The sequence below is a fragment of the Lathyrus oleraceus genome, chromosome 4, assembly GCF_024323335.1.
Source record: "Lathyrus oleraceus cultivar Zhongwan6 chromosome 4, CAAS_Psat_ZW6_1.0, whole genome shotgun sequence".
Lineage (NCBI taxonomy): Eukaryota > Viridiplantae > Streptophyta > Magnoliopsida > Fabales > Fabaceae > Lathyrus > Lathyrus oleraceus.
The window spans coordinates 151569460-151586416 of record NC_066582.1 but is presented as its reverse complement, the minus strand read 5'-3'; the positions used below and the strand labels follow the sequence as shown (position 1 = coordinate 151586416).

General features: G+C 40.4%; 1 protein-coding gene across 1 annotated transcript; it reads left to right on the top strand.

Moving 5' to 3' along the window:
- The first annotated feature begins 7210 nt into the window (after window positions 1-7210).
- Window positions 7211-8557, top strand: LOC127136468 (uncharacterized). Its single transcript, XM_051063018.1, has 2 exons — window positions 7211-8078; window positions 8172-8557. The coding sequence occupies exons 1-2, from the start codon at window positions 7211-7213 to the stop codon at window positions 8555-8557; spliced, it is 1254 nt and encodes a 417-aa protein (XP_050918975.1).
- The last annotated feature ends 8400 nt before the right edge of the window (window positions 8558-16957 follow it).

Genomic DNA, 16957 nt, shown 5'->3' with positions numbered 1-16957 from the left:
TTCAATCCAAAGAGGTAAGGGGTCTGAACCTTATTAAATGATAATATGCGAGCAAATTCATGATATATGTTGGATTGTGGATGAATTTGGGGATTTTAGGGAGATTGGGAAAGTTGGGGTTTTGATGGAAATTCTCCGATCTGTGATTCTGGTCGAGTTATAGGCGTTATAATCGATAATTATGTGTGTAATCAAATTGATAAATTGTGATGAATTGTGATGAGTAAGTTGAGTGGTAAGGGTCTGAAATGGGCACATAAGGTCCCTGCCCAGAGAAAACACGTCTGGTGAACTGTCATGTTCGCCTAGCGAACATACCTTCGCCTAGCGAAGGGACGCGCTTCAACCTCGCCCAGCGAGATTGAGAGGTTTTGGCTACTGTAATGTTCGCTGTGGACTCGCTAGAGCTTCGCCTAGCGAGTGAGTGCTAGCTGTGTTTTTCACCAAAACAGAATGAGTTCGCTATTACCTTCGCCTTGAGCTCGCCTAGCGAATTAATTTACCAATTTACTGGAGCTGTTCGCCTTGAGCTCGCCTAGCGAACCAGAGCTTCGCCACAGACTCGCCTAGCGAGCAAGGCAGAGGAAGTGTTTTGTACATGTGTTAACGAGGTGTTTTATACATATGTTGATGAGGTGTTTTATACATGTGTGATGATATGTATGATGCTGTGAAGGTATCAGTTATGTGTGCATTCGTGAATAGACTGTTTTATGGCTTAGAGTGTGAGCATATATCTATTCCTGAATTGTTGTTGTTTTGTTGAGTTGAATGTCATGCTATTAATGATGATGATAACGTGACTATATGATGTTGTTGTTGCTATGTTGATTATGATGCATGTTTGATGTGCATGCATTCATGAAAGGCCGATGCCTAGTGATGAACGGACTGAGTTCCAATGATGTTGTTGACTCCGGGCTTGTTGAGAGGCTTGGTTCCTTGCGGGGGACTCGGATTCTATGGTGATGAATCTGGGAGTGGTGATCCTGTAGTTGGTCACAAAATGGGTATACCGAGTCGTGTTGAGTCATGCATGGGTGTGTGCATTGCATTTGATATGTTGTTATGTTGATGTTCATGAGTATGTTGATTATGATGATTATGATGAGCTGTGTTGGCATATGTGAAATATATTTATGTTTATATTTCTGTCGTTATATTATTATTTAATGATGTAATTCTCACCCCTTCTGCATGTGTTTATGTTCATCTATGATGAGCAATGTGCAGATAAAGCGGAATAGCTATTGTTGAGGTTTGAAGAATAAGTGTAGAGTTATTCTACAGAGTCGAGTCAAATGCTCTAGTCATGTGACACCGGGGTTCGGGGATTCGATAGATAATATATTATTATTTAAGTTGTTTATGATGACTAATATGTTGAGATGCTTTGTTGAGATAATGTTGAACCATTATTATGGATTGTTATATGATGAATGATAATATTAATATTGTTGTCCGCTGCGAAGTTTTAAATAAAATAAATAATATGTTTTATGTTGTGATGCGATGAATTGTTATGTTGTAAGAAATGTAAACTCTTCTACATGTTGTACTCTGATAATCTATTTAAATATGTCGTTTGGGTAGAAGGGTGTTACACAATGAAGTGTGTGAACGACCAAGGCATTGAAAGGCCATCCATGGACGATGTGTTGTGGAACCTGGAATTTGCTTTGCAGTTGCAAGAAAGCGCGGAGGGGAGTGGCAGCGGTTTTGGCGGAATATGCGGTGAAGACGAGCCATTGTTTACAGATTCAAAAGGAAAGAAGGACGTGGATGCGATGCCGGGTTATGATGGAAATCAACCTACTGAACATGCTGTTTGGAAAATATTTTCATTTCTTGTGCTGAAATCCATGCTGGAATGTGGAAACTACAGTTGATGCTGCAGAAACAAGTGCCATTAAGATTGCGTGCTCGGTACCAATCTCAAACATCAAATGCTTTGTTGGTAACGGACCAAAGTCAAGCTAACGGAGCTCCTCCGCATGTCGGCCAACTCAGTCTTATGAAGATGCCCATCACAAGCTCGTAATGCAGAGTACAATCCCAAGCATTTTGTCTACTGTCATTATGAGTATCAGAGAACCGAAAACGACCTCAATCCACATCAAAACTACTGCGACACAATCACACAAAAATCAGTCCAATTCCAAAAAAAAGGAGAAAGCACATATTCAAGTGAGTTACTGTGGTGATTTGTTTCTTACCAACAGTGAAGTTTTGGAAATGAAAGAGAACTGAGAAGGGGACCACAAGTTGAATATGGACAAAACTTCAAAATCTCTCCCAGTACAAACACTTCCCATTTTTTTGAGGAAAGACAACAACACAGCAGAGAGAGGAGGAGTCATATATAAAAAGCAATCACTATTCACGAAAAACCCTAAGTTTGGATAGCCGCCACTGTTCACCCATAGGGAAGAGAGAATTCTGAAAAACACAAAAGCGCCGTTATTGTTCACTAAGAGAAAGAGGAGTCGAAGGCAAGGAGAAAAGAAATCCATAGTTTTTCCTTGTGGTGAAGGGCGGACAAGAAGATCAAAGCCGGTTCGGGCGAAACGCTTACTCACATTCGTCGGTCGAGCTCGCTGCAACCGATTAGCTTCCTTTCCGAGCTTTATCTCCATGTTTCGATTATGCTTTGAACTCCATGTTTGATTTAGCAACACCGCTGCCTGTTTGTTTGTGATGTTAACTTGCTGTTAAAATTTTGATTTTCAAAATGGAAAGAAAACTGAGCTTTGGTCATCCGTCGTTACTGTTTTTAACATGAGCTTTGGTTATTCGTCGTTACTGTTTTCAACTTTGTGTTTTATTTAAAAGGTTTGGTGCGTCTTTTGTTATATTATGTATTAGCGTTTGAAACTATATAACAAGAATGTCCATCTGGCTGAGTTGGTAAAGGGGTGCTTTGGTAAACCCTAGGTTTTGGGTTCGATCCCTGGTTTTCAGCATTTCTCATTTTTAACATATTTTCTATTTTCTACTAGTTTTTATTATTATTACCATTTTTTTTATTATTTTAAACCTTTTATTTATTTATTTTATTTTTATTTTTTCTCCTTTTTTAAACACTTGGTGATTTTAATGTTAAACATCGATTTTTAATTTATGGATTTGACAATTTTCTTGTTATTTATCCATGATTATTTTTATCGATATATTGATAGTATTTCGACGCGTTTCGATTAATCGCATATGACATTTCAATTGTTGTCAATATGTGCAAACCGGCTTTGAGCACATTATTTAGGCTTTGTGTGTTCCTCAATGTCCATCCGTACAAATCCCGATTTTACCTTTTTTAGATTTAATTCTTAAGTGTGTTGTAGATATAACTTGTGGTGTTATTTTTTTTCACATGACTTACTCTTGGGCCTTCTTACAATGAGACAGTTCGCTTGCACTTACACTCATAAATTGCATTATTTGTTGCTTAGGCCCGATTTAATTATTCCAGTATTTTGAATCCCCATTTGACAAAATGTACCCCACTCCCCCGATGTGTAATAATTTTACTGCTTTTCATTTCTTTATTTGTTTGACTGTTTAGTTAGCTACTAACACAAGAATAAAATTAACAATTTCCAAAAGATCAAAAATAAGACTCGATCCAACGTCGAGTATTTTCTCAATAAACAAATCAATCCATTTCTTTTTCCCATTCTGTTCCATTTCTTTCAAAAACTTCATCAAATGCTTGATCCAACGTCAAGCCATTTTTATAATGAAAACTCAAAAAAATATTAATTCATATTTAAGACCTTTTCCATAAAGATGGAAATGGAACGTGGTGTATACCGCGCACTCCTGAGACTAGGATTCGAGATAGATATCTCGCTCATCCTAGTTCTCGCCATCATCCGAATTTATCCACTTTGTTTTCTCTCAAACACTCATTCAAATCCTTCTCAATCGCTCATCAAATGTTTGATCTAGTGTCAAGTCATTTTCACAACAAAAACTCAAAATACTTAATTCCTATCTAAACACTTTTCAATAAAGATGGAAATGGAACGTGGTGTATACCACGCACTCCTGAGACTAAGATTCGAGGCGGATGTCTCGCCTATCTTAGCTCTCGCCATCATTTAAAATTGTCAATGCGGTTTCTTTAAACCCTTTCTTAATCAAACCTAAAAAAAACACTTAATGCATATTAAACATTTTTGCAAATAAGATGGAAATGGAACGTGGTGTATACCACGCACTCCTGAAACTAGGATTCGAGATGGATATCTCGCTCATCCAAGTTCTCGCCATTACTCAAAACACATCAAACCAATCAATTTCTTTTTCTCGCCGCCGTGCGATTGATCCTTTCAAACCTTTTCTCAAACGAAAGGTACTTTGTCTCAAAACAATGCAAGGCAATGTTTGTCCACCTGTTTTGGATAGTCCAACAATGTTTTCATCGATTTGACACAAAGTAGCTTCCGCTAAAATCGACCAACAAACAAACATTTTTCTACCCAGAACTACGTAAGCCTTGATTTCTCTGTTGAGATACGTAGGAGCAGGATTTGTAAATCTTGTTAGGCCCACTAATAAAAAACTTAGGTTTAGTCCTTCGTCGAAAATCCAAAAAACATTTCTTCTTTCTTCTATTCTTTCTTTCCCACCTAATAACTTGAAAAGCCTAACATTTCAAACTAACATCAACGCGCACAACTGACCTAATGGTTCCCGTTGAGTACAACGAACGTGAGGGGTGCTAATACCTTCCCCTTGCGTAATCGACTCCCGAACCCTGATTTGGTTGCGACGACCAATAATCATTGTCGTTTTGTCTTGGGTTTTATCGATATTTCCCCTTTCCTTTTTAGGAATAAATAAAGTTCGGTGGCGACTCTGTTCAGTCCATCATTGCGAGCGTGCGATTGCGTTTCGCTAGGTCGTATCCCCATTTTTAATTGAGGAACGACAGATGGCGACTCTGCTGGGGATCATACCCAATCCCTAAGTGAATCAAGCCTAGTTAGGACGTTTGTGTGCCTTTGTCTGTTTAATTGTGTGGCTTTTCCTTATTTATTGCTTTTCATTATCTTTATTATTATATTGATATATTTGTTGAATATTGGTTCCACTGTGTTGGGTACTTGGATATTTGATTGCAAACCATGTGGGAAAGACTCTACACCCGAGTCTAGAGTGAAAAAAACATAAGATAGGACGATGGTTGAGTAGTACGGACTCCCGAGGTGAATACTTCGTAAGAGTCGGTACGAGAACCTCACTTATAGTAGATCCTTTTGCAAATATTGTCGCCCTAGGTGTATACCTTGTAAGCTTCAATGTTTTAAAGGGGTCCATGACTCTAAGAACCTTTAGAACATTGAACCTTTGGCCAACTAGAAATGATGGTTGCATGGTATGGATTCCCGAGGTGAATACTTCGTAAGAATCGATACGAGAACCTCGCTCAGAATAGATTCTCTAGATGTAGTTGACGATCGGAAAGTATTTTCCGTAAGCGTCAAATAGTCTTTTGAATCCATGACTCTGAGTACCCTGTCTAGAACCGAGTCGATGGTTGCGTAGTGCGGACTCCCGAGGTGAATACTTCGTAAGAGTCGGTACGAGAACCTCACCCAGAATAGATTCCCTTGATGGAGTTGACGACCGAAAAGTATTTCCCGTAAGCGTCAAACATTCTTGTGAATCAATGACTCTGGGGATCCTTTGTAACAAAGCCCTAGATCATACCCGGTGAGAACCCCTGTTTTGGAAAGCAATCAAATTTATCCATACCTCGGACCTTTGAACCTATCCAAAAAAAAACATTGCATCCATCCATTCATTGCATACGCATAAAAAGCAAAACTTTTAGTTTGAACCAAGAGTTTTGCAAACAAAATGCATTCATACATGCATTCATACATTTTCAAAAAAAAAGTCTCACTCCGCCCTTTCTTCCTCCAGTTTCACGCTGAATTTTCAACACCGGTATAATACTCGCGCCAGAGCAAGACAGAGAATGGTTGAACAAGAACAAGAGAGCGCCCGAGTTAGAGCTGAACTAGATGAAATCAAGGGAGGCATGTCCCAGATAGGAGAGATGCTGCAAGCTTTAACCTTCAGGTTTGAGACTCCACAAGTGACCGTGATTTTAGAGACCACGGGCCCAGCAGTAGAAGTCCAACCTCAAAGGAAGTTACCCTCAACCCTTCCTCCATATGGGTTACCCTATGACTTCGTCCCCCGAGCAGAGGTAGTGCACGACATGGGGCAATTTGTCCAACAAGCCGTGCCATTACCGGTTTACATCGACGCACGTCCAATCATCCATACTATGGTCCCACCAGCTGCCTATGCTAGGCATATTCCTCATTATGAAGATCAAAACCACATGTATCAGACTGTTGACTCAACCGTTGCTGGTGACGAAGTAAGGTTTGAGGATTTCAGAGAAGTAAAGGAGAACATGCAGCTCCTTGAGAAGAAGTTTCGAGATCTAGAAGGAGACCACGTCTTTGGATCTGCTGCCAAAGAAATGTGCCTGGTATCCGGGTTGGTGATTCCATCCAAATTCAAAACTCCAGACTTCGACAAATACAAGGGGCACACTTGTCCAAAGAGCCATCTCATCATGTATTATCGAAAAATGGATGCACACGTGGAGGATGACAAGCTGATGATCCACTGTTTTTAGGACAACTTAAGTGGGGCTCCTTCCAAGTGGTATTTGAGTCTGGATCAGAACAGGATCAGGTGTTTCCAAGACCTGTCATACACGTTCATAAAACATTACAAATACAACATGGACATGGCGCCTGACAGAAGACAATTGCAGAGCATGTTCCAACATGACAAGGAGTCCTTCAAAGAATACGCTCAAAGATGGAGGGAACTGGCTTCTCAGGTTGAACCACCTCTGGCTGAGAAGGAATTGGCTGAACTGTTTATTGACACTGTCCAACCCCAATTCTACGAGAAGATGGTTGGAAGTGCTTCCCTGGGATTCTCCGAGCTTGTGGCTATAGGAGCTCGCGTTGAATATGGTGTAAGGAATGGCAAACTGGCGGCTGTAGTTGGAACTTCAAATGCCAATCAAAAGAAGTTCTCTGGAGGGTTTCCCAGGAAGAAGGAAGGGGAAACAAATGTCGTGACTGCTGGTCAAGGTAGAGCTCCTCCAAGAAGGAGACCACAACAATACTCACCTCAATAGTATGTTCAACAACCAATTCCCTATCAGCAACCCATGTATCCTGTCCAATATGCTCCTCAGCCGTACGTAGCCGCTGTGACGCTCGCATTCAACCAACTGCCTGCTCAGGCTTATCAAGCGCCTCCAGCTTACCGACCAGCTCCAGTTCAACAACGTGCTGCGGCTCCTCCAGCTTATCAACAAGTACCAGCAGCTCCTGTTTACCAACAGCCAAGAGCTCAAGCGCCAAGGCAAAATGCTCAACACCAAAATAGGAGACAAGGGGAGAGGGCGACCTTCAATCCAATCCCAATGTCGTACACTGAGCTTTACCCCTCCTTGTTGCAAAAGGGTTTGGTGGTTCCCAGACCTATGGGACCTTCACCTGACCGTCTTCCTCCATGGTACAACCCTAATGCACATTGTCCTTTTCATGAAGGTGCCCCCGGGCATGACCTAGAGGGTTGCTACGCTCTAAAGCATAGGGTTCGTGAACTGATTGCGAGCAAGATCCTGTCTTTTAAGGACATGGGACCGAATGTGAAGAACAATCCTCTTCCTCCCCATGGAAATCCTGCGGTAAATGCCATTGAAGACGCTTCTGTTGGTGTTACGGTTGATAAGGTGGATGATGTAAAGACTCCTTTGGCAACATTCCATGCCCGATTGGTGGAAGCTGGCATGATTAATGTTAATCATGAAAATTGTGAAGAGTGTGACACACACCCGAAGGGATGTCAGGTGGTACGAGACAACATTCAAGATTTGATGGATAAAGGAGTGCTTCAGATATTCAGTGTTGCGAAGAACGAAGACGTGTTGGTAATTGAACCTTGTTTAAATTTACCTGAACCAGTTGAAATCCCATATTATAGTGGTGGAGTGGTTCCAGTGAATAGTAAGCCGTCGCCTGTGGAAATATGTATGCCCACGCCTTTTCCCTACGAGAGCACCAAGGTTGTGCCTTGGAAATATGAGATTAACACTGTGGATAAGGTAGTTAAATGAAGTTCAGACGCTGAGGTGACAGAAGCTGTAAGTGAAGACGTCACCAATATTGCAGGAATGAGCAGAATGAGTCGTAGTTGTCGAATCTATACGCCTGAATTCAATGTGACTCCTCAAGGGCCAGCCAAGGAATCAACAGTTGTAACTCCTGCTAAAGAACCCGAAGTGGTTCAATCTGAAGATGTTGTTGAATTCTTGAAGTTGATCAAGAAAAGTGACTACAAGGTTGTGGACCAGTTGCATCAGACACCATCTAAAATCTCTATTCTATCTCTGTTATTGAACTCCCAAGCCCATAGGGAAGCTTTGTTGAAGGTTCTTGCTCAAGCTCATGTAACACAAAGCATAACAGTAGACCAATTTGATGGAGTGGTTGCAAATATCACGGCCTGAAATACTTTGAGCTTCAGTGGAGAGGAATTACCTGAGGATGGAAAAAATCATAATCGTGCCCTCCATATCTCGGTAAAGTGCAAAGATGATGCTTTGGCAAGAGTGTTGGTTGATACCGGATCTTCTCTGAATGTTATGCCAAAGAGAACACTCGCCAAGTTATCTTATCAAGGACCAGCTATGAAGCCTAGTGCCTTGGTAGTGAAAGCTTTTGATGGTTCCAGGAGAACCGTGATTGGAGAGGTTGAATTGCCCATATTGATTGGCCCTCATGTATTCCCGATTAATTTCCAAGTCATGGATATTAATCCAGCGTATAGCTGCTTGTTGGGGCATCCCTGGATTCATGCTGCAGGGGCAGTCACCTCCACCCTACATCAGAAAATGAAGTTTGTAGTGGACAATCAATTAATTATTATCTCTGGGGAGGAAGACTTTGTGGTCAGTCACCTTTCATCCTTCAGATATATTGAGGCTGATGAGGACGCTTTGGAAACTTCTTTCCAAGCTCTCGAAATAGCCAATGCCACTTTTGTGGAAATGAAGGACCCTGTTGGGAAAGCTTGTTCATCTTTCGCTTCTCTGAAAAGCGCAAAGTCTAGTATTGAAGGAGGAAACCCTGAAGGTTGGGGTCAACTTATTGATATTCGTGAGAAGCATGATCGCTTTGGCCTGGGATATGTGCCTTCCACTGCGAAAGGAGCCCGAGTCCCTACAAAGGACAACACCCGAAGCATCCAGGAAGTATTCCTCATCACAGGATACATCCATGGAGATCAGGTCAATGCAATTGAAGATAGCACCGAAAATGAAGATGAGCCATGTTTGGTTTACCGGTGTGAGACAGCTTTGAACAACTGGAAGGCGGTTGATATCCCCGAAATTTTTCCTTTGTCGAAGTAATAATTGTTTTATTTTTCCTTTCAAATCCTTAGCTCTGCCCAAGGCTAATGGATCATGTTGTAGGGCCCTTTTTCATTTTCAAATAATCATTATCAATGAATGAAAGGCATTTTGTTAAATTCTTATTATTCATTTATTTTGCTTTCTCTTAAGAAAATGGCAATCTTTTCAAAAACAAACAAAAAAACTTTTCATTTATGCATCTTTCATTTTTTTTGCTTTTCTAAAAGAAATCAATCATTCAAACATGCAGAATAAATGATAACCCCGTTGAATCCAATGACTTTACTACCTCTCATAACTTTGACTCCCCTATCTACTAAGCGGAAGAAAAGGGTGAAGAAGATTGTTACATCCCCGACGAATTGGCAAGGCTGCTCGAGCACGAGTCCAAAGCCCTTCAACCACATGAAGAACCGGTGGAAACAATCAACCTTGGCACAGAGGAAGAGAAGAAAGAAGTCAAAATCGCATCCACGCTTGAAGCAAGCATCAAAGAGATATTGGTTAAGTTGCTACAAGAATATGTGGATGTATTTGCATGGTCATACCAGGATATGCCAGGTCTAGACACCGACACCGTTGAGCACAAGCTGCCACTTCAGCCAGATTGCTCGCCAGTAAAACAGAAACTCCGAAGAACGAGATCAGATATGGCTCTAAAGATTCGTGAAGAAGTCAAACGACAATTTGACGCTGGTTTTCTCGCAGTGGCGAAGTACCCACAATGGGTAGCTAATATTGTACCTGTGCCCAAAAAGGATGGTAAGGTGAGGATGTGTGTTGACTATAGGGATCTGAACAAAGCTAGTCCAAAGGATGATTTCCCTCTACCACACATTGATACTCTGGTAGACAACACTGCAAGTTTTGCTGTATTCTCCTTTATGGATGGTTTTTCGGGATACAATCAAATCAAGATGGCTCCAGATGACATGGAAAAGACCACTTTTATCACCCCTTAGGGAACTTTTTGCTACAAGGTAATGCCTTTCGGTCTCAAAAACGCTGGGGCAACTTACCAAAGAGCTATGGTCACTCTTTTCCATGATATGATGCACAAGGAGATAGAGGTCTATGTTGACGACATGATCGCTAAATCTCAGAATGAAGAAGATCATATGAGCCATCTGAAGAAGCTATTTGAACGCCTCAGAAAGTTTAGATTACGATTAAACCCTGCAAAATGCACATTTGGTGTCCATTCAGGGAAGTTTCTTGGTTTCATCGTTAGTCAACGAGGAATTGAGGTGGACCCTGACAAGGTCCGAGCTATACAAGAAATGCCTGCTCCACGCACCGAGCGAGAAGTTAGAGGTTTCCTTGGATGTTTGAATTACATCTCAAGGTTTATCTCACACATGACGGCCACGTGTGAGCCTATCTTCAAATTGCTTCGAAAAGATCAAGCCGTTGAATGGAATTCTGATTGTCAAAATGCTTTTGAGAAGATTCGTCAATACTTGCAAGAGCCCCCTGTTTTAATTCCACCTGTCCCAGGAAAGCCATTAATCATGTATATGACTGTCCTTGAAGGGTCAATGGGATGCGTGTTGGGGCAACACGACGAAACTGGTCGGAAAGAACATGCTATTTACTATCTGAGTAAAAAGTTTACCAATTGTGAAAGTCGATATTCGCTTTTGGAGAAAACTTGTTGCGCGCTAGCATGGGCCGCTCGTCGTTTGAGGAAGTACATGATTTGCCATACTACTTTGTTGATCTCAAAATAGGATCCAATAAAGTATATCTTTGAGAAACCTTCCTTGACTGGAAAACTTGCCCGTTCGCAGATGCTTTTGTAAGAGTACGACATCCAGTACGTAACCCAGAAGGCAATCAAGGGAAGTGTGTTAGCAGAGTATCTTGCTCATCAACCAATTGAAGACTATCAGCCATTGAAGTTTGATTTCCCCGATGAGTATATAATGGTGATAAAGGATTGTGAGACCCCAGGCCCAGATGAAGGACCAGAACCAGGATCTCGATGGAAGCTCGCGTTCGATGGTTCTTCCAATTACAATGGTCATGGTGTGGGAACTGTTTTGATGAATCCAAATGGTGGCTTTACCCCTTTCACAGCAAGGTTGTGCTTTGATTGTACGAATAATGTCGCAGAATATGAAGCTTGTATCCTTGGTCTTGAAGCCGCAATTGATCTCCGAATCAAGATCCTTGAGGTGTATGGAGATTCAGCCTTAGTGATCTATCAAGTCAAAGGAGAATGGGAAACTCGCGATGCGAAGCTGATCCCGTATCGCGCTCATGTTGTGAAGATGATAGAATACTTTGATGATATCACTTTCCATCACATCCCAAGAGTAGAGAATCAAGTGGTTGACGCTTTGGCAACATTAGCATCAATGTACCAAGTCAGATTCCATAATGAAGCTCCACTTATTCGAATAGAGCGAAGGGACGAGCCTGCTTACTGTCAGCTAATTGAAGAAGAAACTGATGGTAAACCATGGTTTCATGACATCAAGCGATATCTTTTAAGTCAAGAGTATCCAGAAGATGCTACATTGTTGGATAAGAAAACTTTGAGGAGGTTATCATCCAAATTCTTTTTGAGCAATGATGTGCTTTACAAGAGAAACCATGACATGATTCTGCTCAGATGCGTGGATAGACACGAAGCAGACATGTTAATCAAGGAGATTCATGAAGGATCCTTTGGGACCCATGCCAATGGACATGCCATGGCCAAGAAGATTTTGAGAGCTGGTTATTATTGGTTGACCATGGAATCCGATTGTTTCAGCTATGCAAGAAAATGTCATAAATGCCAAATTTATGCTGATAAGGTGCATGTACCGCCAAAACTTTTGAATGTTTTGACGTCGCCTTGGCCTTTCTCAATGTGGGCCATCGACATGATTGGTGCTATAGAGCCTAAAGCTTCCAATGGTCACCGCTTCATCCTGGTTGCTATCGATTACTTTACTAAATGGGTAGAGGCTGCTTCCTACACCAATATGACGAGACATATGGTTGCTCGCTTTATCAAGAAGGAGATTATCTGCTGCTATGGAATCCCAAGCAAGATCATCACCGACAACGGTTCAAACTTGAACAACAAGACAATGACAGAATTATGTGAGAGTTTCAAGATTGACCACCATAATTCCTCTCCATACTGTCCAAAGATGAATGGTGTTGTTGAAGCTGCCAACAAAAATATCAAGAAGATCCTTCAAAAGATGGTGAAAACTTATAAGGATTGGCATGAGATGCTACCCTTTGCTTTGCATGGATACAGGACCTCAGTTCGCACTTCAACAGGGGCAACCCCATTCTCCTTAGTGTATGGGATGGACGCAGTTCTCCCAGTCGAAGTAGAGATACCTTCCACAAGAATATTGATGGAGGCCAAGCTGGATGAAGCTGAATGGATCCAGAACAACTATGATCAACTTAATCTCATTGATGAGAAGCGGATGACCGCACTGTGTCATGGACAATTGTACCAGCAACGAATCAAGAAAGCATTTGACAAAAAGGTCCGTCCTCGAGAGTTCAAGGAAGGAGATCTCGTGCTCAAGAAGATCTTGCCAGTACACAAAGATTCACGTGGGAAGTGGACTCCCAACTATGAAGGCCCATACGTTGTAAAGAGAGCATACTCTGGAGGTGCTTTATTTCTCACAACTATGGATGGCGAAGAGCTCATTCACCTTGTGAACTCTGATGCAGTCAAAAGATACTATGCCTAACAAAAACCCGGTAGACTGAAAACCCGAAAGGGCGGTCCAGGCAAAACTTAGGGATAATAAAAAATGGTAGCTCGCTAAGTTGAAAACCTGAAAGGGCGACTTAGGCAAAAAAGAGCGTCCTGGTGGATTGAAAACCCGAAAGGGCAATCCAGGAAAAAATTAGGGACAAAAGGCACAGACTGCATCAGTTTGTCACTAATCAACACAGAAGAGCTAAAAATGGAAGATCAATCCAGTTACTCCCTTCAGAAGCGAAGTTTTATGGAGTCATTGTTATTAGGATTGGTAGTAGTCATTGTGATTCAATGTAAATCTTTCCCTATTGCCATTTTCAAATTTGTAACATTCCATGGAGCTACACCATTTGTGTGCTACCATTCTTGAATAAATACAAGTTTTCCTATCAAATTCTATCATTTGCTGTTTTTCTCTGATTTTCTTTGTTATGCAAAATGTCATTTATTTGTTAATAACGAAATTTTGAACTCAAAAAGAATTTTTCAACGTATGGAAAAACACAATTTTGCTTTGACATGTGGAAATATTAAAAAGGAAACCTTTCGTCTTTCCCCACAAGTCTCAAGTTGCAAGATTCCCCTTGGATGATCAACATCTATTTCCAGAAAGCTTGAAGTTATTATTCTCTGGAAGGATTATTGGGTCAGTTGTAACTGTTCAGCTTGATAGATCCTTCTTTGATGCATTTACTCACTCCTTCGGTTGAGTTATTGGTGTTGAGGATTCAGTACCTCCATAAAGCTTTCCCTAATTTCTAGTCTGTAATTGTCAGCATTTGCATATCATGATCATTCATGCATCATGCATATAAGCAAAATTCAAATCATACATAGCCCGAAGTGCTTCGCGCTCATTTGCATAATCTCAGGTCTCGTTGTTGATTGTATCCCTTGACCTCTGAGACCATTTGTTACTGGCATCGTCTGTTAAGTCTGGTTATCACCAGTGTCTTTGACCAAATCCAGTTGTAACTGGTATCCTTTAAGGTCGGGTTGTAACCAGCATTTATTTTAAACCCAATTGTCGTTGGCATCACTATCAGTCTGTTTGTAAATATATTTGTGATTGATATCTGAAGTTTGGTTGTCGCCAACATCATTTCAAGTCCAGTTGTTGCTGGCAAACTCCGTTGTAGCCGGTAATTCTTTACTAATAACTTTCATCAAGTCCAATTGTTGTTGGAAAAATCCGTTAAAGAATCTGGTTGTAATCCATTGCTTACGGTCAAAGTCCAATTGTTGTTGGCACATACAGAGAGTTTGAATACCCTGTCTTTCTTGATGGCTCTGTGAAAGTCTTGTATGACTCATCATCTTGAGGAGTTCCATGAAGCTTGGAGGTTTTTCGTGTTAGGAAACTCCAATGATGTTGGTTTTGTTTGATTTCTCTATAAAGAATCATCGTAGCCTTTTTGATGTCCGTTTATCTTTGTTTTGCATAAATTCCCTGTTAGGAATCTCCAAAATTTGTGATTGGATTAATTTCTTGTGAGAAATCTCCAGAACCATCAGATGTATTCTAAAGTGTCAGGTCATGTATGAACCTATTGATGAAACTTGCTTTGTATTTTTTCCAATATTCTCAGGTCATGTATGAACCTATTGATAAAACCCCCTTTGATTTTTCCCAAGTGTTGTCAGGTCATGTATGAACCTGCTGTTGAAAGTTCTTTGAATAGTCAAGTGTTGTCAGGTCATGTATGAACCTGTTGTTGAGAATTCTTTGGATGTTCCAGCATTGTCAGGTCATGTATGAACCCGTTGCTGTTGAGCTTTTATTCCAATATTCCTAGGTCATGTCTGAACCTGTTGTTGCTGAACCTTTTGTTCCAGTGTCATCAAGTCATGTATGAACTTGTTGTGGAAATTTTCTCAAAATGTTCAAGTTTGTCATCAGGTCATGTATGAACCTGTTGATATACTCTTTTTGAATTTTTTTTGAGTTTTGTTAGGTCATGTCTGAACCTGTTGTCAGAACTTCTTGATATTCTCTAGCATTGTCAGGTCATGTATGAACCCGTTGTTGTTGAGCCTTTATTCTAGTATTACCAGGTCATGTATGAACCTGTGGCTGAACCTTTTATTCCAGTGTCGGCAAGTCATGTATGAACTTGTTGTGGAAATGTTCTCAAAGTATTCAAGTTTGTCATCAGGTCATGTATGAACCTGTTGATATACTCTTTTTGAATTTTTTTGAGTTTTGTTAAGTCATGTCTGAACCTACTGTCAGAAATTCTTGATATTGCCCAACATTGTCAGGTCATGTATGAACCTGTTGTTGAGCTTTCATTCCAGTATTACCAGGTCATGTATGAATCTGTTTTGAAGAATCTTTCTCTATGTTTATTTCAGTGTTGTCAGGTCATGTATGGACTTGTTGATACACTCTTTTTGAATTTTTTCTATTTGTTGTCAAGTCATGTTTGAACTTGCTGTCAGAACCGTTTTTGGTATTCCCCAGCATTGTCAGGTCATGTATGAACCTGCTGTTGAGCTTTTATTCCTGTATTACCAGGTCATGTCTGAACCTATTTTGAAGAATATTTTTCTTTGATTATTCCAGTATTGTCAGGTCATGTATGAACCTGTTACTGAACCTTTTGTTCCAATGTTGTCAAGTCATGTATAAACCTATTGTAGAAAGTTTTCTTAGTCGGGTTTAGTAAGTCATGTGTGAACTTACTGCCGAAATCTCTTGTATTCTAAGTGTCATTCATCGAATTTCACTTTGAGTACTCTCTAGTGTGTGTCTGATTCTCCAGCATGATTGTTTTCCCCAGCGAGTTAATTGTTACCATTTGTCTGTCTCCCTGTGGACCATCAGCATTCCCCACGGACTGGTCTGTCTAGTAGCATCTCCGTATCCCTAACAAGATAAATTCAGAAATAAAGAATCATGCATCCATGCATATCATATCATAACATTTTCATTTTTCAAGTTCAAAATCTGGGTCTCCATGGTATTTAACCATCCCCCACTGCGATCCGATGAAAAAGTGTTGTTTCATTTTCCTCTGGTGGAGAATGTTTAAATAGGGGCAACTGTCATACCCCGATTTTGGCCCTGAAAATTTTTCCCCATCAATCACTCGTTTGCATTCTTTCTTCATTCACCTTCATATCCTTCATTCATGTTCATGTTTACTATTTCTTATTTTTTTTACGTTTTTCACATTCCAAATTTACATTCATATTTTCCTCATTCACATTGAAAAAAATTCCATTCATATTCAAGAATTTCCACATGCTCATTCATAGTTCGATTACTTCGTTCATTCATTCAATCATAATCATCCATGTACATGGCATATGAATAACTTATAATAAAAAAAACACATCTCATCACATGAATACTTGGAAGTTCTAAGGCAAAGAACAACTATGTTTTGCTACAAGGACACCAATTTCCATTCACATCCAGTGTTATATTCATTACAAATCATGAGATTTTTCTAAGCTTACAAATTTACATAATGGACATTGGGACCAAATCGAACTCACTCCAAAACTTCCAAAAACTAATTCCAATTAATATGCCAAATCATCATCCAACTTCAGCCTGACCACGACGGTTCCCATATGTTATTGTCAAATATTTATGCTTCAAAAGGAAATTGGGGTGATGTTCTTGAAATTAGAGCATCTAGCTATGTCTAACACTACAAAGGTTTTGGATCCTACATTCCATGGAGTGGGTCAAAGATTAGGAACTGAAATATGGAGGATTGAGAATTTTCAACCGGTTCCATTGCCCAAATCTGAAT

Excerpts from the sequence above, each read along its gene's own strand:
- LOC127136468 (XM_051063018.1), top strand. The coding sequence starts at position 7,211 with ATGTATCCTGTCCAATATGCTCCTCAGCCGTACGTAGCCGCTGTGACG. Across the intron at positions 8,079-8,171 it reads GCCGTCGCCTGTGGAAATAT|ACGCTGAGGTGACAGAAGCT; the intron begins GTATGCCCACGC and ends AATGAAGTTCAG.